The following is a 26,199-nucleotide window of genomic DNA, read 5'->3' on the forward strand; positions in this document are numbered from 1 at the left end:
AACAAGACTCAAAGGAAACGATGTTGGGAATCTGCATTCTACTGTACTTAACTCTCTGTATGAAAAGAATATATTTAGGACAAAACATTATCTGCATTCAGGTACCATGCTCTATACTTATTATCTGGGCAACCTTGAGCAAATCACAAAAATCTCACTAAGCCTTAGTTTCTTCATCTGTAAATAGGAATAATAATAGTACTGCCTCTTAGGATTCTTATGAGATTAAATCAAATAATGGAGTCAAGCTCCCTGTAAAATGTCTAATTCACAATAGAGATTCATAATGTGTCAGTGCCCGGACACACACACACATACATATATATATACACACACATGGTTAGTTTCTGTTTATTTTTCTATCTATGCATCCATGATTCCACATGCATCTGTTACTTTTCTAACCTATCTACTCCCTCATTAAAGAAAACACTCTAAACCTCTGCAATTTTCAGTTGTATGTACTTGAACAAATTCCATGACTTCTCTGAATACTCATCTGTGAAATGTGAGAAGAGAAACGATTAGGGTGACCAGTTTATCCCCATTTGCCTGGAAATTCTCTGGTTTCAGCACAGAAGGTCCTGTGTTCCAGGAAACTCCTTAGTTCCAGGTAAATCAGGAAAGTTGGTCATTTTAGAAATAGTATCTGCTTGTGAGGTTAACACAGGGGTAAAATAGAGGTAATATATGCAAAACACCTGTTCTATAGCAGATATTTAATAAATAGTAGCTGTCAACATTATTATAGATGCTGACAGTCTTTGGGGGCTATTTAAAGATCTTGAGGAAGTTCAGTCATTTCACTTTATTTGCATTTTCATACAGCCTTGTAAAAACATTCTAATTCATTCATTCAAAAATATGTGTTGAACACGAACTGTGGCAGACATTGTGGTTTGTGCTGAGTACTTCAACAAACAAGACAACCGCTGGGGCTTACAGTTTATTTGGTAGAGCAGACAATTATGCAACAATCTAATATGGGGAATTCTGCTTCGGAAAAGATGATCAAGGAAGGCTTCACAGAGGAGCTAGGATTTAAGGAAGACAGAGCCAGCCAGGTGAAGAGCAGGGAGAAAGGCAAGCCTAAAGGATCTGAGTCAAGGAATGGCTTGAGGTGATCCAGGAGGAAAGGAGGCCAGTGGGGCGAGAAAAAGAGAAAAGCGTGGGATGGGTGTGGAGAGGGAGGCAGGATCTAGTTCTTGACAGGTCTTTGAGGCCACGGAAGGAGTTTGTCTTTATACCCCATGACTGACTCATCTCAGTTTGCAGTAGCCTGAATCCATAGCTTAACAACTCAACTTTGCATTAGACTTTGTCTTGGTCCACAGTGGCCAGTGTGAAAAGATGGATTAGTCCACAAACCAGCATCTGCTTGATTGAATGTTTAAGAGCTTTCTGATCTAGATTGAACATTCATACACCAGGCAATTGACATAGGCCTGTGTCTGTGTGGGGTCTGGAAACCAGGAAAGTTGAAGGCACTCCAGATTGGTCCTTTTAATTCTGCAGAGACAAAGGTTCCAAGGCCTTGGCAGCGATGCAGCCCTTGCTGTGAAAACTGTCTTGAGTTGCCGTGGACATCTCAGATCTTCAGTACAGAGAGGAGGCAGGGGAAGTGCCTCTGGCAGCAGAAGAAGCCATCTGGGATGCATAGATCTGCATGTGTCGTGGGGAGTAACCTGGTCCAGGCAGCTTATGTGCATTCTCAGCCCCACAGGACCGTGCAGTGCTTAATAAAGCATCTTAATTTGGATTTAATAGGATATCTACTGTGTGCTAAAAACAGCAAATTGCTATTTATTAATGACATAATTATTAAAACTTAACACCTGGGCAGTGGAAGCTAAACCAAGAGTGGAGAAGTTCCCCAGAATACTGTTTTAATAATTATGTTATTTAACTATTTGCTCATTTGAATTAAAATCCAATAAGATCAGATTAAACCTTAACATAATACATTAAATATGGAACTGTATCCAAAGACTGTGGCTTATCGGTCTTCTGCCTTTCTTCCCAACTGTAACCTAACCACTTCTTGGTCTTTCTGTTTCCATAGTGATGTGTCTGCTAGATTTAGATCTCAAAAGTCAACAGAGATGTCTCATATATCTATGTGAAAACAAGCTGATGGCCCTTTTAAGCATCCGTGAACTCTTAGCAGAGCTCAGACCTCACCACGGACCTTTGATTATATAACTTCAGCCGTTAACAGGATGGTTCTGCCTGCCTGCATGTCCCTTATCATCTCACCATCAGCATGTCTAAAACAGAATCAAACTAGTCAAACTAATGTTCTCCCCAAAAGTAGTTCTCTCTGCGACATGGAGAGGTCTGCTAGCTCTGCCATCCAGCTGCTGTTGAACAAAATGGTGTTCATATTTGACTTCATATTCCTAGCTCCTCCATCCAGGCAGTCCTCAACTGCCCACACATTTTTCTTGGCATTACTTTCAAACCCATCCTTTTCTTTCCATCCTTATAGAGTCAGCAGTTTAATTCATGCCTTGAACATCATTCATACAGATTGATTTCTCTAACTCCAGTTTCTATCTATTCCACTCCCTTTGTTACCAGATTATTTTGCTTAAAGTACATTTTTAAAAAAATTATGGCATTCCTTTTTTTAAAAAAATTCAAATGCTTGCCATTGCCTATAAGATAGAGTTAAAATTCAAGACCTAGCTACTGGGGCTGTTCCGTAGTCTGGTTCTAGCTTACCTCATTGATTTTTGTATCCCATTCTTCCTTGAGTCAGTTAAAATTTATCTAGGGTTCACTCTGTGTTGACACTCACATATGTATTTGCCAAGCACACACAGTATTAAAACTCACTTATTGAGTACTTCACGTTTCTATGAGCTTCTTTAAGTGCATTTTATAAACTTACCCCTTAAATCCTCAAAGGAACCCTGTGAGGTACATGCAATTACTAGCTTTAATGCAGAGATGAGGAAGTGAGGCACAGAGAGGTGAAGTGACTTGGCCAGGCTTACCCATTTTGGCTATAGGAGAGCCAGGATCTCAACCACCACTCTCTGTTGCCTCTTATAGTAAATAGACTTTGTATCTTCACACACCTCGTGGATTTCTGTCTTCCTGTTGATGTCCATATATTGTGCCCCTTGAAGCAGTTTCCGTCTATGTGACTTTTTCTGCCTATGTGACTGTTTCGCATTTGTTGATATCCCAAATAGACACTATAGCTGAAGTGAAGTCACTCTGACTCTCCTACTCGCCACGATCCTCTCTCTTACTAACTCACCAGAACTCCAAATTTGTACCATTCATTTAACATTCAAGCACGTGCAATGTTGTGACAAATTTTGCTTTATTAGTCAACTCTCTGGGATGTAGGTATGCACTATTTCACCAAACAGATTGTAAGTTCATAGAGGGCTAAACAAAATTTGTGTATTTCTGCACGTCATTCATATACCCAACCACAGTTGTATGCACAGTAGGTGTTCAGTAAGTTTTTGTTGAATGACTTTTGTCCCAGCCTCCTTTAGCAGCTATTCTTCCATGAATGATTATGCCTGGCAACAAAAAGTCTTAATAAGAGTATTTTTCTTGTGTTGTCTCCATTGCCTAGAATGTCTTTCCTCTTCTCCTCCTCAGAACGAATTAAATTTACTTAAGTTCTTGGGCTTAACTTAGGTGTCCCATATCTAAGAAACCTTGCATGACGTTCATCTCCATCTGGCTTAGGTGTTTTATCTTCTGTATCTCCTCAACACCTTATGTATCCTTCTATGTCACAATTCATTAAAGGAATATACTTCTTATTTTATATCTCTAGACTGTGAACTCCTTGAGGACAAGGACTGTGTCATTTTGCTGTTATATTCTTAGTGCTAAGCCCAATGCTGGTTATATGGAAGTGATCAATGAATATTCATAAATGAATGAATAAATGAGTGAATTAATGAGTGAAAGCAAAGAAATCCTATTTCTAACAGCCTGCATGGTGAGAAGAGGAATGATGTAGAAGGTATCCGTGGAAACGATATAAAAATATAAGTGACTATCTCAGTTGGCCAAAACTTCCTTATGAACATGGATTAGTTAAGATCACAGTGCATCCTTATCAATTCAATTTAATTTTAAATTCTGGCAGTGTGCTAGAAGTTGCTACCTAGAATATGATATTCCTAATCCCCTGGCATCTTAGGCACTATGCCAATTTAGTTCTGATAATTCGGATTGCATCTCTGGTCAAACCACCTCAGCTCTATGCCATGAATGGTCTGCCTTTCAAATTCATCCAGGAGCAGTTTGCCACCTTCGAGCTACACTCTTAGGCAGGATTGAAAGGACAGCAAGCATTTCTCCAACTTCCACGTCATGAGTTAGGCAGGTTCCAGTTGTTAGTTGAGGGAGACAATTCTAGATGATTCTTCCAAGCATGAGGTGTGATTGTCTCATTTAATATACTTACTGTGCTGACAGCTGTGGCCCAAACTTCCTTCTCTTCGACTTGAGGACGATCTGTTGTTCTCTAGTGTATGATTAGCAGATTAGCTATCATGTAAAAAGCCAGGAAAATGAACTTCCAGTAAGCCCTTCCAAAGCAAGAGTAATTCATTACCCAGCCTGATTTCCACTTAAAATGTACTTTAAGCACACTTCCAACTACAAACTCTAAATCACCCTGTGTTCACGAAGTCCATCATTTTTTATTTTATTGCATGGCATTGGCGTGACATAATCCCTTGCAGAACATCTCAGAGTGCTTTACAGATCAATAAATTACTTACCTGCACAGTTGAAGCAATGTCTGCAAGGCCAGCACAGTCATTCTGCAGGCAGCTTGTCCTCCAGGAAGCGGGCAAGGCTGTGTGAGTGCCAAGGATGGGCGGCAGTGGGGGCCAGGCAAATGTATGGGCTGGGGAAGTGGAGGTTCATGAAGTGAATGTGCCAGTGAAAACTCCATGAATAAAATACATCAAGTTTAAGTGATTCTAGAACTAAGAGAGTTTAGAAATTTGGGTCCTTCAGACAGTCAGCAAATCAAGTGTTCAGTCATAACTTAGCAATTACTTTTCTGTCCTGGAAGATTCAATCAGCTTTTAAAATGATACAGCCATAAATTGCAATCTTGTGTCTTGGAAGTCCTAGATAGTAGGACCAATAGTCACTCCTCAACCCTCACCACGTTGAATCTTCATTGTTTCTGTCCTACCAAATACCTGTGAGAATGCAGACAAGTGTGTGTGCAAGTGCACACACACACACACACACACACACATTGCCTTTCCATCTGAAGCTTGATGTGGATTTAAATCTAAAAATGGTTAATTCATGCTTACTCTGTGGAAGACATCCTGTTCAGGACAGCAGAAAATTTTTAAAAAGTTGGTAAGATTCATGCTCAACATCTTATACTGAGATAATTTATAGCATAGACAAAAGATGAGACAAATGTAACGTAAGAGAGTTCATCTTAAATGACTTACAGGAGGCTATATGATCTCCAAGAAGGAGAGGCCACATCCTCTTAGAGACCACCTGGGAGACCGTATGGAAGAGGTGGTGACTCAACCAGGCCTTGAACAATTCCTTGGGTATAGGTGGTTGGAGAGAAGAGCCTAAGTGACGGAGATCAGCAGCAAAAGTGCAATGCATGCATATGAACGAGTGTTCCCAGGCAGGTGGAGCACGAGGAAGGAGGGGAAGACAATTTTAAGGAGAAAGAGGTACAAGAACAAAGACTAAGAGAAGGTATCAGCATGATACTCTCTTTTTGCAGTGGAGAAAGTCCAACACAATCAGGAGGGAGTGATGAATGGTTCTGGTAGAAGAAAACCCAGCATTGAAATTTCCAAGCAATCTGATTTTCATGTGAGGGTTGTACTCTGGAACAAGGAACAAGGTCAATGTTCAGCTCCCCTGGGACCTCCAGCAGGCCAGATGGCACTGTGGACTGGATGGATGCTGTGTCCTGAAACTGCACACTGGTGGCTCAGAGGAGTACTTTTTCAAGGAAAGAACCGAACAGGAAGACCACTGAGAGAGCCTGATGGAGGGGCCACTTTATTTGCGAAGAACTAATGTGACAAAACCAGTGTCAGTAAAATTGAAATGACATGTGTTGATGCAATTCTGAGGTTTTACAAACATTTAGCAGGTTGGAAAAGTGGTTCCCTTGAACAACCATTATAAATCCGTCATATAAATATTTATTGTTCTTTTACTATGGGTATAAATATAAGTAAGCCATGGCTCAGGCCATCAAAAAGCTTGTGGTCGAGTGGGTGAGAGATACCAAGCAAATAACTGTAACATAGTAAGAGAAATGCCAAGAATTGGAGTTTGGGGGCCCCCAAAATAGCACCCTAACTTTATAAGCCAATTGGCAGACAAGACAAATGAATAGTCAAACACGAACCAAATATCACACTCACTGGTGGTAAAGATGATACTGGAGGATTAGGTGTAGATGTGCAGCAACGAGCTTCTAATGCTGCACCCCAGAACGAGACGGGTGCACGCAAGCAAATGCAATTGTGTTGCTGGATATACCTGTCCCCATGGGATGCGGCCCCTGTGAAACGTGCACGAGGAAGAACACAGCAGAACGTAGGCTTCCTAGGGGATGCCTGGTTCCAAAACAAAGGACGAAGGAAGTGCAGAGGGAGTCCTGCTCCCAAATTTACCAATTAGAATGAACCCCTCCCCGTTTTGTGGGGATTAAATTAGAGTATAGAAAGAGAAAGACGCCAAGTGTGTTAAGGCTAAATGACGTTCCTTTTGACGGTTCATCAGTCGTGTGTTATGTACTCTGGGAACACAGATGAGGAGGAGCAGTCATTTTGAGCTATGCAGGAGGGCGAGAGGAGTAGGGGTAGGAAAAGCTGCAACAAAGTGGCATTTGATTTGAACCTTAAAGGATGACTGATAGTTTTCCAAGAAGGACATGAAGAACAGTAGAGATCCCAAGCACATGATGACTAGGAAGGACATGATGTGTTGCGGATGGAAAGCGGAGTAAGTAGAGGTGCAGTCACTGGGAATGACAGTGGCAGCATAGGTTGACGGGTGATTCTGAACGGCCTGGGGTGCTAGGATAGGAGCTTGGATATTATCAGGTAGGCAATAAGGAGCAATTGGAGGTGTTTAGGCAGAGATGTGATATGATCACAACTGCATTGTATAAAGACGACTCTGAATGCAGTGTGGAGAATGCCTTGTGGATATGTGTCGGAGACGGGTGGGGATGAGAGAGGAGACAGGAGGAGGGTGGAGGCTGGGAGAATAGTTATGCAGTTTTGCAGTGGAATCCATTCCCATTCCGACTCCCTGACTTTGTGATTAAATAGGAGGGAATAGAAGCTAAATTCAAGGGAAGATATTTCTTTCATGTTTAAGGTAATTCCTCTAATTTCTCATGATTTACTTCTGTAATTCCTATGAATTTCAGTCTCTGGCTATTCTGCCACCTACCATTTTAAAACAACAAAAAAATATTTCAGCAGGATTTTAATTTTCCTTCTACCTGTTTTGTCTCCACAGTATCTCCCAAAATTGTAGAGATTTCTTCAGATATCTCCATTAATGAAGGGAACAATATCAGCCTCACCTGCATAGCAACAGGCAGACCAGAGCCTACGGTTACCTGGAGACACATCTCCCCCAAAGGTAAGAGAAGCAATTTGGTGTATCGTGTCTTGAGAGGACATGGGAGAATTATTGGTCACGACTAGGAGGTTATGGTGATTTAGTCTAAAGGCTCCTACATTTTTAGGAGTTTGATAACAACATACTCATGGCTTTGCAGAGAATTTTGGTGTTCTCTGCAAGATAGGTATATCCTATGAAGTTTTAGAAATCATATTTGAGGATCTCTCCAATCCCTGGGAAATTGATCCCAATTGTTTCTGGATGAAGTGGTGGCAAGAGGCTCTGAGTGAAGTTACTACTCGGGTTTGATGAGGCGATGGTCAGCTTTGGTGGCCTCGTCCCGCTGGTGTTTTAAGAGGTAGGAAACACTGACACACGATGGTGAATGAGAGCTTTGAATGGCCACATTCCTAAAGGGAAAATTTCCACCTCCGTACTCCTTCAGCATGGCCAAACATCTCGTCTCTAGTCTATTAGTTGTTTTGTGGTTTTGTTGTTGTTTTACTCTGATTAATCCTAGGTAACAAATAGAACTTAATGTGTGCCTAAAGTGGAAAGTTTACTTTGTCTACATGTCTAGCTGTTTTGTAGACCAGAGTAAGTATTGTTTTGTGTTTTCGTGGATTGAACGTTAAACATTTAGAATTCAAGGCAAGATATCATTTACCATTAAGCTAGATTTTATGCAGGGTGCCTTAAACTATTTCATTTGTTCTTAAATATCTACTGAGTGCTTACAATAATCCAGGCACTCTTCTAAGTACTGGGGATATTGTTTATATTATTTGTATATTTTATGTATACAAAATATATAATATATTATTGTTTATTTATGTTATATTTATATTAAACAATAAACTAGGTTTATTGTTTATTTTAAGCAATAAACCAAAACATATAAGTTCCTGCTCTCACGAGTTCACCTTCTTACGAGAAAAATGACAAAAGGAATGAATATACAATATAACAGGTGGTGATAAGGATGAGGAAATAGACCGGCATACATTGACAGAAGGACAAGAGGTTTGGTCAAGGAAGGCCTTTGAAAAGGTGATTTTGGGAAGAGACACGAATAACAATTCTTAATTCATTACTTATTGCCAGTTAACGTGAAATATGTTTATGTAGGTATTTATATATATGTATGTATGCATGTATGTATGAAGGTATGTGTATTGTTGATAGTGCAGGATTAAAGATTCTAAAGGAACCATAGTGGTGGCTGTTTGCTTGGTGTTGCACGGTGTGTCCCCCAAAGGCAGACCCTGAGAAGGTGACTGGAATGCAAGAAGTTTGTTCAAGGTGCTCTTGGGATCAACCCTTTGGAAGGGAAGGGAAGGGAAGGAAGCCAGGTAGGCAGAAGGAGGAGCTGAGTTGCGGTGCAGTCCAGTGGAACATCTCAGCTGACCCTGTGGGGAGTTCTGAAGCTAGGATGACCTTTCAGACATGTCCTCTGTTGAGGTGAGGGGGCTAGCCTTCTATATCAGCACAGTGGTCAGTCCCTGAATTTGGGCTGTCCTCAGAAGGGCTATGACCTTGGGCCAGGCCTCTCTCTTCCCATGAGACAATCCCCATAAAGGGTGGCATCTGAGGGCTGTCCACTAGCCGCATGTCCACCCACTGGCTAGACGTCTTTCATTCCTGAGGGTGACAGAGCATTACAGTGTCTGCTGCACTGGGACATTTCAAAAAATAAGTTTAGGGCAATGAATGGGCCCTAAATACCAAATTCCCTCTCTCAGATAGTGTCAGTTTGCCCTCCAAGAGGTTCTCAGAGAAGACATGAGATTTTCAATGTGTTTGGCCTAAATTCCCGGCAGCTGCCCCATGCCACCATTCCTGATGAGCAAGGGGATCAGAGAGAGCTACTCACATGTCTACCCATCTCTTGATTTGAAATGACCTTCACATGTGGACTGACCTAAACTCTGAGAGAAGGCTACAGCTGTGCATGTGATGATTAGTGATGTATTGTGGCCCTAGGGCACATGCGAAGGAGGGGCCATCCAAATGGACAGACTTTCTAAGTCCATGGTGCACACCATTCATCACTGCTTACAGCAGAATCCACAGTAGTATTGGATGCCAGGGTGGTCTGTGCCTTTAGCATCTGCAGACATTCATCATCCCAGGTAGACCCACTTCACTTTCCGTCAAGAGGCACTGTGCCCCTGCCTTTGACAGGTCTCCCTCTGTCTCCTGTTTGATGTCTTTTCTCATTGCCTTCCCCAGCCTTCTGCTCTTTGTCCTAGTCTGGGTCCTTTTTTTCCTTCTCCTCCATACATTTTCTCGTTTTGTCTTGCCCTTTTATGCTTTCTTTTTTTGTTCTTCACTTTCCCTTTCTCTTACAGCCTGTTTCCACTTTAATTGCATTTCTTTCTACGTTTTCTTTTCTTTTTATTTTCTCCTTCTCTTTCCTCTCCTCAGTTCCTTTTGTCTCACCTCTGCTTTGGAGCCCTCTTCCGTCATCTTGCTGAAATGCATGCCTACCGTGTGCCCTAAAGTCCTTTTCTCTCTTTCGTGACCATCGAGCAGACTCGTTCCCCCAGGGGACTTTACCTGAGCCTGGGCCAGATGCTTGCATTTTCCTGGGGTTTCAGCTGCTATGGAAACAGAAGATGGATCAAGGGGAGAGGAGCAGGGTAATGAGAACCTACCTATGGATTAGAGTAATTTAGATGAACAGCTTTTCCAGATCCCTGGTCCAGATTATCTCGCCCAGATTAAACTGATGAGACACGCCAAGCAGTAACTAATCGCCTCGGGCTCACCAGGGGGCCGTTTGCCCAGTGACTGATTATTTGGAGATCAGAGATGTCACTGGACTACTGCCAAATCTGAGCTGAAGCTAGAGACCCTTAGCAGTCAGACCTTCGTCTTTCCCACCTAAATATTTCCAAAAAGGTGCTTATTTTAAATCAGTTGGGACAGGCTTGGGGTTCCTTGGAGAAAAAGATATGCCACACCTTCACAAAGGCTCCAAAGGCAGAGAGCTATTGTTATCTTTTGTCTCATTCTGTGCAGGTAGATCATGTTTCAGCCAAGATCATTCTTACTTACACACCCATTAAATCCTCGAATGGATAGCTGATGGAGGCTAAGCACTTTTGGCAGCCCTGATGGCTTCATTGCGTTTTCTCTCTCCAGACTGATCCGTTTGTTCTGTACATTTCTGAAAAATTCTAGTTTCCTCCACCGTAAGTCATATGGTGCTACTTGCAATAAACTTCTATAAACCTCCTTAGAATGTATGTTTGTAGTCTTGATCACCTTTTGTGTGGAAAAGAAGTACAACAATGTTAACCACCATTTTAGCAGCGGTGGCTCGTGCATTTTGATATACAGAAGCTAGGAGTTACCATCTGGTAAGAAGGGGGTGGAGGGGCCTTGCTTGTGAGGTTGTCTGCCTAGCACTTTACGCTAGATGAGGAAAATGTCAGTTGTCCATATCCAAGGTGGAGGGACAGTAGGCCTCCCAAGCTACCTCTCGGCACTGCTGTTGATCATGAAAAGTAGATTTTAACTTATTGTTACTGAGGGTGTGTCTTCTTAGTTCCCTTCCTGAAATTACTGTGCCACAGAGTTCAGGGAGAAAGTGCACTAGCTTGATAAAGATACCTGCCCTCATTCTGCACATCTGTTTTGGAGTGCATGCACCTGCACAGGCCTTGATATTTTCATGAGGAAGAGCCCCCATTTCACTGTCTTACACAGAAATGCCACCTCAATCTGCGTGAATGTTGTATAGCCTCTCACCAAATTCCACGTAAGTGTTAATGTTCTATCTCAGGTGCTGAAGTACCACCCGTGGGCCGACGCGTGCCTCTAGACACACTTCCCGTTCATGACCCTGTGCCTCTTCTTTTGTCCTTGTGTAGGCAAGAATTTATTTCAGCATAGCCCTTAAGTTCTAGTCTTTCTATCTCCAAAAGAATGCCTTTAATGCTCTCTATTCTTCTAAGACTGCCCTAAGTAAACAGAAGTACTGTCTCTTTCAGTGTATCCTAAATGATGCTTTTTAGGATCTCACTCTCATAGAAAAGTATCCTCAAAGCCCAATTTTTATGTCTCAGCTTCTGTTGGATTGTAACAGCTTTAGAGAGAAGGCTGAGGTTCCTTACTGCCACATTTCTGGGAGCCCAACATGAAACTCAAGTGAAGGTAAGAGTCTGGCCACTGGTGTGCTGGTTCCACCGTCCATGTGGAATCAGGGATCACTGAGGGTCCTAATGGAGCTCCCCTCTTGGGTGCACCTGAGGTGGGCACTGCTCCTTTCTCCCATCAAGCAAAACACTGAAAATAAAAACCTCACCGAGTCTCCTGAAAGAACATCTTTTCCCCAGATATTGACTCCAGCTCAGAAAGAGCCAGTGACCTGCTCATCGAGATGTCCTGGTTTCTGATTCATGAGTTCTTTGAGACCAGGGCCTGTGTCTCACTTGTCTTTGATTCTTCACCTCCTAGCACAATCAATGCCAACACCTAAGAAAGCATCTAAGAAATGTTTGTTGATTCAGTGAACAAGCACTTATATTTGCCAGTGCCCCAGAGGGGCTTGCCTGTTCTCCCAGTTCAAAGACTTCAACTTCCTTAAGGAATTCTCCTCTACTTTGATGTCGCAGTCCAGACCTGTCATGTGCTCTGCTGCAACTCTGCTAGCAAGTCTCTAGGACATTTTCTGTGGTCTTCACAGAATCTTTTAGCCTTTCCTGAAGTTCTCCTCATGAGGAACCTGATGTGGCAGGGCTCAACTTCCACCTGGAGAGACTTCTTCTGAAGTTTTCTTTTGCAAAAGTTGAGAAGGCTCACAAGTGACTCTGAAGGTGGGTCTTCTGTGAGCTCCCTTCTGCCTTCATCGCTGCCTCACTGCAATCACTCTCCTGATGTGTGTGTTTCTCTGACCTTCTCTTCATCTGGCCCTTCTGGGGCACCTCATCCTTTTGGTGACTTACTGTCCCCAGCCCTACCTGTGCCTAAACTCTCAGTGATTGCCAACAGCTTTGTAAAGTAATCCTGGATGTTGCCAGGGAGAGTTCATTCAACAGTATACAAAACATTTGCTGTTCCTCATGGGTTAAGAAAATAAAAAAATATAAAGAAAGAAATCAGTACAAAAAAGAGAAATATTATTTAAAAATCTCCCCCTACCCCCGCCCACAGTGTGTGAATGGAGGTGGGATAGAGATTGATTGGTTGTTCTTTCTCAGGGCCACACAAAGGCCATGGGGGCAGAATTAGAGAGGACCATATGTCCACTGAGTTCCAAATCAAGCCCATGTTATGGAAGCTTTCTCTCTCTGCAGCATGGGGTGGGCCATTCTGCATGCCCTCCACAGCCGTACTCGTAGGACTGAGCAACCTTTCTCAGAGGCCAAATCTCTTCCCTTCCCGGCTCAGTTCTCCTGCCGTGTGAGAAGAGGCCCAGTGGGCAGTTGGCTGTCCTGGCCCTTGTTTCTCGGTTTCAAAAGGCACCAGTTGGTGAGGACAAAGAGACCCTCGAACAGGAGCTCTTGTACTTGCCAGTGCCCTGAGCCCTCCCCTTGCCACACGCCCACCTATTTTCCCATTTGTCAGCACTGACAGGCCTTCCTCCCCAGCCAAGCAGGACACTGAAGCACTAATTGGCACTGGAGGTATCACAGCTTGAGTTCAACCAGAGCTGGCGTGCGCCATGACTTCGGTGACAGCTCTGTGAAAAAGTGTCAGGAGCGGAGCTCTGGCGTGCCATCGGCTGACTGCAGCACCCTGGCACTAATGAGCAGCCTGTCAGCACCAGCATCAGGGGCCCCGTGTGGCAGAGAGATCATTAGGATGGCAGATGAGAAAAACTTCTCCAGCAAAGAAGAGCCCGGGATGGGAAGGAAGGAGGACAAAATGGAACTAAAGGCATCACCTTACCCACAGATGGTAAGCACCCAGCAGGAGAGGACCAAAAAAAACAAGGAAAGAGAAAGATATTTCTAAAAGATCTCTATCTATGCCCATTTTGGACAACTCTTGGAATCTCGTTTTGGTTGAGGTGGCCTGTAATTAATTGATACAGGCTATAAATCTTGTCTGCAGTAAGCCCGGGGGAAAGTCAATGACTAAATTAACTCTCTAGTCATGGCTTCTGAGCTCTGAAACCAGGAAATCACCTAAGTTCCCAAGGAACAGTGTGGGAAAAGGAACGGAGGGAGGAGTGTGGCCTTGGGATCTGTGTCTTTTTGCTCCCTGCCCAGCGGACCTACTGAGTGGCCAGCTGCCTGCCTACATTCTGCTGGAGTGTTAGAATCCAGGAGAGGCAATTAGGAGCGGGAGCCTTTCTCTCTGTTGTTTCATACCAGATGTGGGCTGTGGAAATGGCCAGTGTGTCTGCTCTATGTATCTGCTTCCTGAGGGCGGGTGTGAATTTTCCAGCTCATCCATTCTTCTGCTTCAGGCTCAAGCCTGGGCAGTTCTGAGCTTTACGGAATGCCTGGCCCTTCTTCGTGGCTTTGGCCACCTGCAATGACTCCATTTCCATGAGTGGAGGCAGCCTGATAGATGGGCTTTGAGGGCAGGTTCAACTGGATTTGAATTCCCTTCTACTACTCACCAGCTGGGTCATGCTAGGGTAGTGAAAAACCTCTCCAAAGGTGCACTTCTTTATTAATTTTCTTCTTGCTTCTTGGCATGACACATAGAGTTTTCATGATTTGGTCCTGGACCCCGATTGCCCCACACACTGTAGTCACACTAACAACTTGACATTCACCACATACTTAGCATCCTCACCTTTGCACATGCCATCTGTTCTCCCTAGGTCATCATCCCACACCTTTTGGATAGAGTTCTACTCTTGTTTTGAAACCATGCCCAAATGCTACTGGTGTGAAAATGTTTGCTGACTTTCTTCAGTCAAATGAGTCACCTCTTCCTCTCAGATCCCACAGCACTTTGCACACATTTCTATCGATGGCAATTCTTGCAGTTACTCGAAGGCTACTGAGGTCCTCCTCCTGTCCTGGGGCTCAGGGAGGGCAGGAACAGTCCTTACACGGTCTTGTTTTATCCTCAGTGCCTGGTACAGCACCAGATGATTATTGGCCCTACAAGTGATTTTTGAACAAAGTATCCAATACCCCTAGATGGAGTATTTTTCCTCTCTTTTGAAAATTAAGCCTTTCTGGTGCATAATTTAAAACAAAATCAATTTTAGGGAGTAAAGGGTCAGATACAGGAGTTTCATCTCTTCACATCTGTCCGTCATCTCATGTTTCCCAAACCAATCAAAGGGATTCTTAAGAAAAGGCTCTTCCCTCTGGTCTGCCCCCAGGACCAAGCCTTAGACTCTTCATCTGCAAAGTAGAGATAATGATGCCTTCCTAACATGGATGTGGCCAGAATTAAAAGTGCTTGGCAATCGGAGCAACCAGTCCTGTGACAACGCACAGGAGGTGCCCATCGACGTCACCCTTCGCTGCCTCGGCCAGGTCCCTCCTCTTCATACCCACCCATGTAACGAGAGCAAATGGAGAGGAAATTAAGTTCTTTCCTCTGAAAAGGTTGAATCCTTCCAAAAGCCCAAAGTCGGTCAGTTGCCAGAATGGATGGACATTCAAATATGCGTAGTCAGCCCCCTCCTCACTCCCACCATTTTCTAATTAACAGAGGTGCTGGATTAAAATTCCCAGAGTACTGCAAGTAGCCATCCCAGGAGGGCCAAGTAATTGCTATTGCAAAAGATATCACAGTGGTCATTGACGGTGGGAGAAAAAAATAATTGCACCATAATGGAAAGTGGCAGATCTCCTGTCCAGAGAAGCAGCAAAGCATACGGTATTAGGCATCAGGCCCAACCTAGACAGAGAAAGCGATTTATTATGATAAAGAAAACCAGTGGCACAACCTCAGGTGTGGGGCAAAGTGAGCCAAACGGTTTAAACGCAGCCGTGCAGACCAAGGTGGGAAAAAAGAAAGCGGAGGAAGACATGTATAGATCATTCTTTAACTCCGTAATTCTCTTTAACTGTAAAATTACAGCTAGATAGATGCAGTTAGGGTAAAATTTGCCAATGTCAATAAGGGTTTTTGTAAGTTTAATATTTATGATCTGGTTTAAAGCAATATTATAGCTGTACAGCTTCTCACTTCAAAGAAGAGAAAAATCATAAAAAGACTAGTGGGGAAATTAATGAGTTCAATGTGCCTGAATTGAGAACATATGAAATCAAGCCTCGGTCTAGAAACCAAGGGCAGGAGTGCATACCACAGACACTGTTTGTGGTTTTACCCAATTATTTTAAAACCCTTGAAAAGTGTAGAATCAGACGTCTGCTGAATTCAGACATTGCTAACAGCATCCTCCCCTACACTCTCCTGAGTCTTAGGCTATTTATGCCTGTACTTGGTGACCGTTACCATGCAGAACTCTTTTGATGGAACAAAAAAGGAAGCATAAAAGCAAGGAGATTGTATCATCTTCCCTACAGATGCTAACCAGCCCCGACTCAGTGAGGTGCAGAGGCTTGTTAAAATGGCAGCCCCTCCAGGCCGGGAGATCCTGTCGCTGACGAACACCCATAACAGGCAGCTCTACAGGGAGTCCCAGAAGGGCCTCAGCAGGACCTCACCACCCACCACAACCACAGTAACCTCCTCCTCTTCGCACCCCTGCAGATCAGCTAAAGGCTTCAGGCGTTCCATGTCTGGGCTCCAAGAAGAACTGCCAGGAGTGCTGGGAGAGAGCCTCTATTCAAATTGGCCTTGTCACTAGGACTTGGATATATAGTTCTGACTTTGCACCTACTTTTGGATCTTGAATCGTGTCTCAACCTGTGATGACTGATTTTGCCCTTGAGTCTAAATTGCAACCAGAGTCTCTATTATCCGATAGTAACAATAACTAAGAGTTTGTGGATGCTTAAAAACATGCTAGGCACTCTTCTAAACGTTTACCATAGTGGTGTGTATTCTTCACAATAGCAGTGTGAGACAGGTCCTGTGATTAGCCTGCTTTAACTGTAAGAGAACTGAGGCTGAGAGAGGTCAGGTAAATGGGCCAAGGTCACACAGCTCCTGCTGCAGAGCTGAAATCCAGCCCCTGGCAGTGTCTCCAGAAGACCTGCACTTAACCGCTGTGCTATATGGTACCATTATAAAGGGGGATCCTGGCCCAAAGCATCAACACCATTTGCTTTATATCCTAGACCTAGGGTGGCACCTAGAAATCTGCATTTTAACAATCCCACAGGTGTGTGTTGCACGCTCAAGTTTGAGGATCCTGCTGGACAGCATTTGCTACGTGCTGGGCACTCTGCTTCACATACGTTGTTTCACTCAATGCCCACAAATGCCCTAATAAGTAGACATTATTTTCATTTTAGCACAAAAGAAATGGAGATTTCAGAGGATACTTTGCCCATAAACATCAAATGGCCAAGGTGAAATTCAAATCTTAGTCTTTTTGACTCCAAGATCCATATTCTTAATGCATATTGGTTTCCTGCCTGCTTTCTGACCCTTTGCTGCTTCTAGATCTCTGGGACATGTCAATTCTCTGGTTTCAGACCTCGTGCCAACCCAGGGCCTAGGGTCCTTGGGCTGTCCACTTTCTCAAGGTATTCTTGCAAATTCCTCCATACTCTTGTCCAGAAACTGGACTCCAGGTCGGGCACTGCACTTGGCCGCAGCATGCCATCCTCCCCAGTGATGTCAGGCTCCTTCCGTGGCTCTTTGCGTGAATACCTGTGAGCAGAGGACAGAGCCCCCGCATGGAGGATTGACCTCTCCTCAGTTCTCCAGTGAGTTCTCTTCCTCCCACTGAGCCAGGCTTTATGACTGAACAGTCTCTTCCCTCTCACCTCCACCTGGACCATGCAGCATGGCAGTGATGCTGCTCCTCTCTGACTTGGTTTATTGTCGCCTCATGTTAAATACTATCATTCACTCACACAATGATATGTCTTCTGCTTTGGTTGTCATTATTAGGTTGTTTTATACTTTAACAACTTTAGATATGAAAAGAAATTGTGGGATTCCAGGGTATGTTTTCATTGTCTGACTCCATTTAGTTTCACTACGTGTCCTTGTGGTATTTGGCATACTTCATCTTCCTAGTGGTATAAAATGCTTTTCCTACTGGAGCCAGGACAGTTGGAGAGGAATGAGCAGAATATCAATTCAGTTCCTCTGAGATCAGGCTCCAGCCTCCCTCCTGGCTCAGCCGTGCAGGTTCTCCAAACACTACTGCACAGTCAGTCTGTTCATTGCCTTGGAATTTGGGGTCAGGAAGTTGTAGCCCTTCTTTCCCTAGGAGGATCATCTTGCCACCTTGTTTCTCTCCAGCAGAGACTGACTCCTCTCTACTCCCCCTTCCCTTTGCACCGAAAAACAAATCCCTCTTTTCTCTTGTAAGGGAGAGTTAAAAAGAATGACATTGGACTTTATCATTCCTCCATAATGGATTCAGGACTCCTCCTGTTTAACTAATCTGCAGCCCAGGAGGCCTTGTATTCCTTCTCTAATTCCTCGCATCACTGCTTTGCCCTTTATGCAATGGTTCACTGAGGTCACTGTGGTTGAAGATATGTGGCCAGTCATCTGCATGATAGAGAAAGACAAATGGCTTTCTCCCTCGGTTGATTTATTTATTCTGTCACACACCATTCCAGAAAAGGACTTAAGCAGAGAAGGTGACGTGGACTTGGCCCCACAAAAACTCCTCAGCAAAACAGTTTTGATTGTTCATACATTAATTCATTTATTTACTCAATAATCACTTATTGATCACCTACTGTGCAATAGGCAACTATCCCAAGCATTGGAAACATACAAACGACAAAGCAGATAAAATCACTGGCCTCACAGAGCTTATATTCTGGAGGGAGAGACAGGAAATAAGTCCATCGATAAGTAAACCTTATAATGTGTTATATGGTAATTATTGTGTAAAAATTAATCAAGATAAGAGGTGAAGAGATTATCAGGCATGTGTTTGGGGTTATAATCTTAAAAACAGTATGTAGGGGATGAGTTCATTAAGAAGATACCCCATAGAAGTTGGGGAAGGAGACATTTGGATAACTCCAGCAGAAGCATTCATGGCAGAGCTAACGGCATGCAGAGGCCCTCAGGACACACTCGGCATGGCCAAGGATCATCAAGCAGGCCATGTGGCTACCAATTTATTTAGTACCTGCCTTCCTCTCCATAGACTAGAAGCTACATAAGGGCATGCTTTTCCTAACACTGTGTGCACCAGTGCTTAGCATGGTGCCTATCAAATTATAGACATTCAATAAGTATTTGTTTAATGAATGAGTGAATAAAGCAAGTGTGGGCTTATAGTGTGAGTAGTTGAAGAAGCACGCTTGAAAGTGATGAGGTTCCAGTCAGAAATTGTGGTCCCTTACTTAGCGATTTCAGGTTCCCGAGAATGACATGCTCAGGCCAGTGACAGTGCTAGTGATGGCTGAGACGGCTGAGACAGAGAAGAAGGTCCAGGGAGAAGAGGGGTCCAGTCCCTGTGTCTGACAAATCATGAGGGGACATTGAAGTCACCCCAGTTAGTGGCCCAAGTTAGCGACAAGTCGGGGTGTGAGCCAACTGTGAAAGCCCTCATAGAATCATGAAGAGTTTGGGACATCAGTCACTGGCAGCAAAGAAGAGGAAGTGTACATGCAACATTGCCAAAGGGCAAGGGCTTCAAAGGAACAGGGGTTTTCAATGAAAGTGTGAAAGAGGAGTAGTCTCCAAGTGACGAGTCAGGAGGACCATGTCCCAACCTCCGGATGCCAAAGCAAACAACCCAGCAGTTTCTTCAGAGAGCTACTGAAGAAGCACTGGCCTCAGGAAACAGCTGGGTTTTAACTAATAAAGGCAGTTCAGGGAATGCTCAGCCTAGAGGCTCAGGGCCTAGGGGAGGATTTTGCTCATATTGTGAGCGTTCCAGAGGGCACAGTGATCAGACTTGGAAGGTGGGGAGAAAGAGGAATGAAAGAGCTGCAGGGCGTTGATGGCATTGGGCGGGGGTGTTACACAGTGCGGTGCGTGGTCAGCCCACCAGTGAGGGGTGTGAGGCACAGTGGACTCAGTCCCAGTGGTCCCCAGTGGAAGACAGTGAAACCACATCCACAGGTTTGAGCTGCAGCCTGTATCTGTGGTAAGGGATAGAACTCCCTTTTCTTTCTGAGCCTGAAGGTGGGGTTGTGACGCTGTTGGCAATGTCAAGCCTTCTTGTGATCCAGAGCAAGGAGACTGACCTCTAGGTCAAGGTCAGAGATCATGAGATGGCAAGAGTAGAGAATACAGTATGGAGTTTAGAGATATGTAGAGGCCAAAAGGATAGAATCTGGTAATGTGTTTAATGTGGGGTGGGTATGAAGGTGGGGACTAAGCTGACAAGGACTCCCACACATCTGGTTTGACCTCCCCTACTGCCTGTTTTGGGGGACTGCAGATTATCTGTCTAGCTTTTCTCCCATGTGGCAATAGGTAGGAAATTAGGTACTATTTAGTGTCTGATTTATTTCTGCCTATTTGATCTATGTGGGTTAGCTACCTTTAGTCCAAAAATGATTGTAACGACTTCAGACTTATTTATTTATTTTTTAGAGAATCAGGATTTATTAGATTGAACAGAAATGATAGAGTACAGCAGAGATATGATAAATAGGCAGAATTAATCATCTTTTATTCAACAGATATTTATTGAGTACCTAAAACATGACAGTGCATACCTAGGTGCTGCCTGTGCGGTGAACACAGCATTCAAAGCCTTTGCCCCATGGAGCTGCAGTGTGGGAGTATAGGTTACATTTAATAAATAAATATGTAACCTAATGTCAGGGAGAGATAGTGTTTTGGAGCAAAATGAAACAGAGATGGAGTAAAAAGTGATAGGTGATGCTCCTTTAGGTGGAGTGTTGAGAGTAAGCCTGAGAAGAGACCTAGAGACCTGAGTGAAATGCGAGGTGAATGGGACATATCAGGAGAAGGTTTCCAGGCAGAAGTACCCAAAAGTCCCAAGCCCATGAGTTAAGAATATGTTTGGTGTATATAAGGAATAGTAAGAATGTTGACACGAAGAGAAGTGACATAGGATGATGTAAAGAAAGCCAAGAGTCAGATTATGTACTGTCTTGAAAACCATGTTAAAAATTTTGGCATTTGTTCCAATAAAAAACACTGGCAAATTTTAGGCAGGAGAGTGAAATGATTTAATAAATGTTTTTAAAGGGCCATTTTAACTGCTTTAAAAGAAAGATGGGGTCAAGGTGGGGAGTGCGTAAGGGTAGCAATCGAGATACTAGTTAGGATGCTGTTACTTTAGTCCATCAAGAAATGATGATGTCACGGACTATAGTGGTAGGGCTGAATATAGTAAGTTTGTGCTTAATCTGGAATATGTTCTGAAATTAAAGCTGACAAGGTTTGCTGATTTATTAGATGGGGGTTGTGAGAAAGAGTTAGAGATCAAAGGTGACTCTAAGATTTGTGGTCTGTGCCACTGGTGACTAGTGATATCATTTCCTGCTATCAAGAACTTCAAGAAGAGCAGGCTTGTAGTGGAAAATAAGGAGCTTGGTACTTTAGATATACAAGTGGAAGTGTTGAGTAGATAGTTGGCTATGCAAGGTTACAAGGACTAGAAAAATAAATCTAGCTATCATCAGCATTCATATGGTCTTGAGAGCCATGAGGCTGGCTATCACCAACAACAGAGTGAAGACAGATGCAAGAGAGTTGTGTGGACTGGGTCTTGGGGCATTCCACTATTTAAGTGTCAAGAAGAGGAGGAGGATGCAGCAAAGATGATTGTGAGGAAGTGGCCAGAGAGTTGCAAAGGAAATCTGAAAGCCGAGTGAAGAGAGCACTTCATAAAAGGAGGGCATGATTTATAGCACAAGTGTTCTCAGAAGTCAAGGGAGATGAGGCCTGAGAATTGACAAAATGCACTTATATGAGACAGTGGCGTGAAGGTTCTGGTGAAAGATGGTAGACAAAAGATTAACTGGAAAGGGAGAGAATGGGTTGAAGAAGTGGAGAGAGTAATAAACTTTTTTGAGAAGTTTTGCTATAAAGGGTAACAGAATATGGTGTTAGTGGTTGGAGGAGTCTAATCTGTAGCCTGGATTCCTTTGGCCATTCCTCAGTCATTGTTACTTGTCTCTCTTCCTCAGATGAAATAAAAGAAGGAATTAGCCAAGACTGTTCTCTGCTTGTTGAACAACCTATACATTTTTATCTTCAGCCAAGAGACCTCAAAATTTTAAAGAAATTTTGAGTGCTCTGGGAATTTGGAGCCAAAGTCGCCATGTTGCTAAAGCAACTGACTCTGACACTGAGAAATATCGTCTGGAGGTGAGACTACCTGTTGTGAGGTCTAGCAAGGTTTCCACTGGTTGAAGCACTTGTAGGAAACATTGCTTGGAGTGTGAAACAACCCATGAGAAGGGGCATGGATACCGAGGATGATTTCTGTTATCCTCCAACCCCTCCTTAGAGACCAGGGCAGAAGTTCTCAATGTCCTTAATAGTTGGTACTCCATGACCAGATACTCAGCTGGAGCAGGGGTATCTGAATTCTTCTTTTCCTCCAAACCAGAGCAAGAACCGAGTTAGCCTGGGGTAGCCACCTCTCCTGGCCACAGATAGTTATCCAGGTGAAGCCCCCTCCGTGCCTAGAGCAGGCTCCAAAGGGGATGGAAGCGGAAGGCCAACTAAATACCCTAGAAGTGCAGACAAACACAGCACAAGTGCTGTTTTAGGAGAGATAGTTGTTTTGGGCAATTATAGATCTATAAAGATCTACGTCCTGGAAATTCTGCAAACATCCGTGCTGCCCCAGTGTGGCTGAGTCTAGCTCAGGCAGGATAGAGGAAGCAGAGAATCTTAGTGTTTAGTCTAGAATATTAGAGATGGAGGAGAGCTCACCAACCTGGAAGAAATTCCCACTGGGACAGGTGCTGACATCTTCTGCAGCTAATCCTGGCTTCCAGGTCGAACCTGAGTGTCTATCCAAACCGTTTCTCCTCAGAGTCCTAACAAACCCGTTCTCATTGTCCCCATTACCCCACAGCCACTTCTTTCCCCTGAGAGGAAAAATCCTTGATTAATAAGGCACAGTGTATAAGATGGAAGGATGGGAGGGAATTGCTTTTATCCCTCTCTGTACCTCTGTTTCTTATGGCCCTTGAGCATTCAGGGCAATTTAGTGAGTGTGCCCACAATGTTTTCTTCAACATCATTTTGCTTCCCTTCGCGTTGCTTTCAAGAGTGCAGCCTGACCAGTCCCTGTTCTGCTCTTGAATAGTCACAGTCTTCCGTGTGTTGATACGTTTTCTCTCTTTATCACAGCACTTTCCTAGGCCTCTTGATTTTGGTCACTCAGGTGTTGTCATGGCAATGACATCCTCAGTAGAGTGGTGCTGCTCATGTTGTCATGGTTATAAGGACCTCTTGCTGAGAGCCCTACTTCATTGTCATCCTGCAGACAGCAGTAAGGTACCCTACGATCACTTGGCAAGCCTGACTTCTTGGGCTAAGAGCAAGTGGTGTTGTGCCTGAGAATGCAAATGGCAGTAATTAGAAAAATAGCAGCAGTCTGAAATGGTTAAATTCTCTCCATATGAAAAGGAGGAGATTGAAAGAGGGATCGTTGTCGTCACTACCATTATCATATCCTTCTCCTCCTCCTCTTCATTATCATCAAGACCATAGCTGCTAATATTTTTATTGTAGGTTGGCTATGTTCTAGGCACTTTTCTCAATGTTTTACATGTATGAACTCTTTAAGACAACCTTATGACATAGGTGTTGTTACTGCTCTTTTGTAGATGAAGGAACTGAGATACAGGGAGGTCGCTTAGATAACTTGTCAAAGACACACACTAGTGTGTCCAAGACAGGTGGCCAAGACTTAAACAGCATTTTGGTTGCAAGAGTCCCTACCCTGAACCCATTACTCTATTGCTTACTATTGTCCTGTTTTATTATTGATAGCAAAAATCAAGATGAATCAACCCAGCTACCGAAGGAGTGGCTAAGTCAGATAATCTTTTTTTTTTTTTGCTATAATTCAAATAGTTTATATTTTTATACCACTTGTAAATATTAAAATATTTTCATTTGATTCTCTAACAACCAGATTAAGTTAGCACTGCTAATAACCTTATTTTACAGATGAGAAAACCCACATTTGGAAAGTCTGCAATTTCCAAAGGAAATTTGGCTGCTAAATTGCGTGTCAGACTAGGTCTGAACACATGACAATGTTTTGATTCACAATGCCCTACTATCTATCATATCATATTATATAGCCCAACCAAAGCTCTGGGGATGAGAGTAGCCAAGCCATCTAAAGTGAATAGTTGCCAGCACTATTGGTGGTAGAAAGAATAAATGGCAGGTCTTGGCATGTCATTCCGGTAGCCATTTGTCCTCCTTTGCCCTCCTTATTCTATGTCTAATAACTCCACTATTCCAGTAGCTACTCTTATCTATCACAATATAGGCAGGAGAGCAGCAGCCTTTCCAACTACTGTCATTGACTCTGTGCTGCTTTGAGCAAGTCATTTAACCTGTGTGGGAGAATCCCAATAAAAGGTTAATTACAGCTCTATGTCTATGCTGATTTTCAGAAAATGACAATGGAACACAAATAAGTTACTTAGCAGCCGCCTCTAAGAAAGTACAGCTTTTAAGGCAGAAAAAGCTCAGGCCTAAGAGTTGACAGGTCTTCTCATTTGATTACAAGGGGCTTGGAGAGAGATGTGCTTATAAGGTTAATAAATGTGGTAAAAACAATAGTATCAAAGGCCTATAGTGTTCTTATTGTATGTCAGCATTTTACCTATGTCAGCTCATTTGATCTTTGGAACAACACTATGAGTTTGGAGACTATTATTATCCATATTTGACAAATGAGGAAACTGAAGCACAGAGATGTTAATAACTTGCTGAAGGTCGAGTAGCTAGTAAGAGAGCTGAAAACTGAACCTCGCCTTCTAGGTCTGTTTGTGGACATCGGCCTGCTGTCTTTCACGGGCATGGGTGGTTCCATGGGGCCTGAGCCTATGCAGAGGCATGACATGGCACACTTTCAAGACTTGAGTTCTGATTATATCACTTTCTTACAGTGTCCCCTTGACCACATGGCCTGCCCTCTGTGAGCCTAAGTCATCTTCATGTCACCTGTAAAGTGAGCATCACGATAGGATGCATATTCTGGACGTATGTGAGTTTTACATGAGATAACACATGGAAATGCATGCCCTGTGCCTGGTATAAAATAAATGCTCAATGAACATTTGTCATGGGTGTGTGGCATCAAAGGTGGTGCAAACAGTGAGCATTAGAATGTGTAATCATGCTTGTCCTTGATGATAGCATCTTCTCTTATTTTTAAAAAGGAACAGGCTGCTTATAACACTTGAGTGAGGTGTCATAGCTCACATGTGACAAAGTAAGATTTGGATGTCCAGCTCCTGTGCCTTTGCACCACACCTCATTTCATCTGATAGAGTCTGGCCTATACTATTTTATATGCCCTCTTGGCGCAAGGGATACCATTTCCTTTTCACAGCTGTTGCAGAGCCTCAGTTTCCCCCTGAGTCAAACCTACAGCCTCTTCAGTTTCCTAGTGGACATCAGAGGATCCTAATGAATGTCTGTTGAATGGAGATACTGAATGACTGACTGCTAATTGTCTCCTTACCATCCTTTCTTTCGGCTACAAAAAAATAAGTTTAAAATTAGCCGCATCTGATTTGGATAAGAAGTTTAATTAAAATAGCAGAAAGTGACTGAAATTTAACCAAAAGTAATGTTTTGTTCTAGGTTTTAACAAACGAAAACACAAATAGAAAATCATTATTTCTACTTTAAACAGACGCTTAACCGGGCATTTAATGATCTAGCCTTGAACTGGGATGTGTTCTTGTCATTTCTCTGTAAGCAAGATTCTATCCGTATTAAATTAAGTGCATGTAGCTATCAGCTGGGATACCAGTCTTCAGGGATGGGAGGCCTGACAAAGAGCCTCCAGCATTACCACTCTGAACAAAAGTAGCTTGGGCATAGGGTCGGTGCTGCCACAGGACTTGATACCAGGTGCTCGCTGCTGTCCTCATGTGATACTTATGCATCGGCTTGGAGGATGTTTCCATGTGCCTTTTAAAAGGAAAACCCTCTTCTCGGCCCAGCTAATCGATAGGGCAGCCTAGTAGGAGGAGGCCCATCTGCTGCCCTCCCCGAGCGCCATGGCTGCTGAGTGAGTTGGAGGCAAAGTGAGAGAGGGCCAGGAGGGTCACAGCAGTGTCTCTTTCAAGATACAAGTCAGATACAAAAGGGAATTAAAATCTCACGTTGTGTTGTTGTCGCCTCACCCGTGTCTCGCCTCAGAGAGTTCCGCAGCTGGGGAGTGCTGAGAAGTCAGCCTTTTAGAGCTGTTGCAACTCATACTGACTATAAACTTCCCACTGTGCGAATAAAGGAAGGGCGGTGCTTGCCAAGTGCTCAGAGGGGCAAATGTAAGTTCTTTCACCATCTGATGATGTACACCATGTTGGGAAGCATTAGGGGGAAGAAAGAAAAGGAGAAAAGAAAGGA

The 26,199-nt window shown here is 43.5% G+C and overlaps 1 protein-coding gene across 1 annotated transcript in view; it reads left to right on the forward strand.

Annotated features, from left to right (window-relative positions):
• Nucleotides 1-26,199, forward strand: part of NTM (neurotrimin) — a 387,621-nt gene that overhangs the window by 268,418 nt on the left and 93,004 nt on the right. Inside the window, exon 3 of the mRNA XM_046686283.1 lies at nt 7,519-7,644. Coding sequence (XP_046542239.1) covers nt 7,519-7,644 — 126 coding nt within the window. The remainder of the gene's footprint in view (nt 1-7,518; nt 7,645-26,199) is intronic.

The sequence above is a fragment of the Equus quagga genome, chromosome 14, assembly GCF_021613505.1.
Source record: "Equus quagga isolate Etosha38 chromosome 14, UCLA_HA_Equagga_1.0, whole genome shotgun sequence".
In the NCBI taxonomy this organism is placed as follows: domain Eukaryota; kingdom Metazoa; phylum Chordata; class Mammalia; order Perissodactyla; family Equidae; genus Equus; species Equus quagga.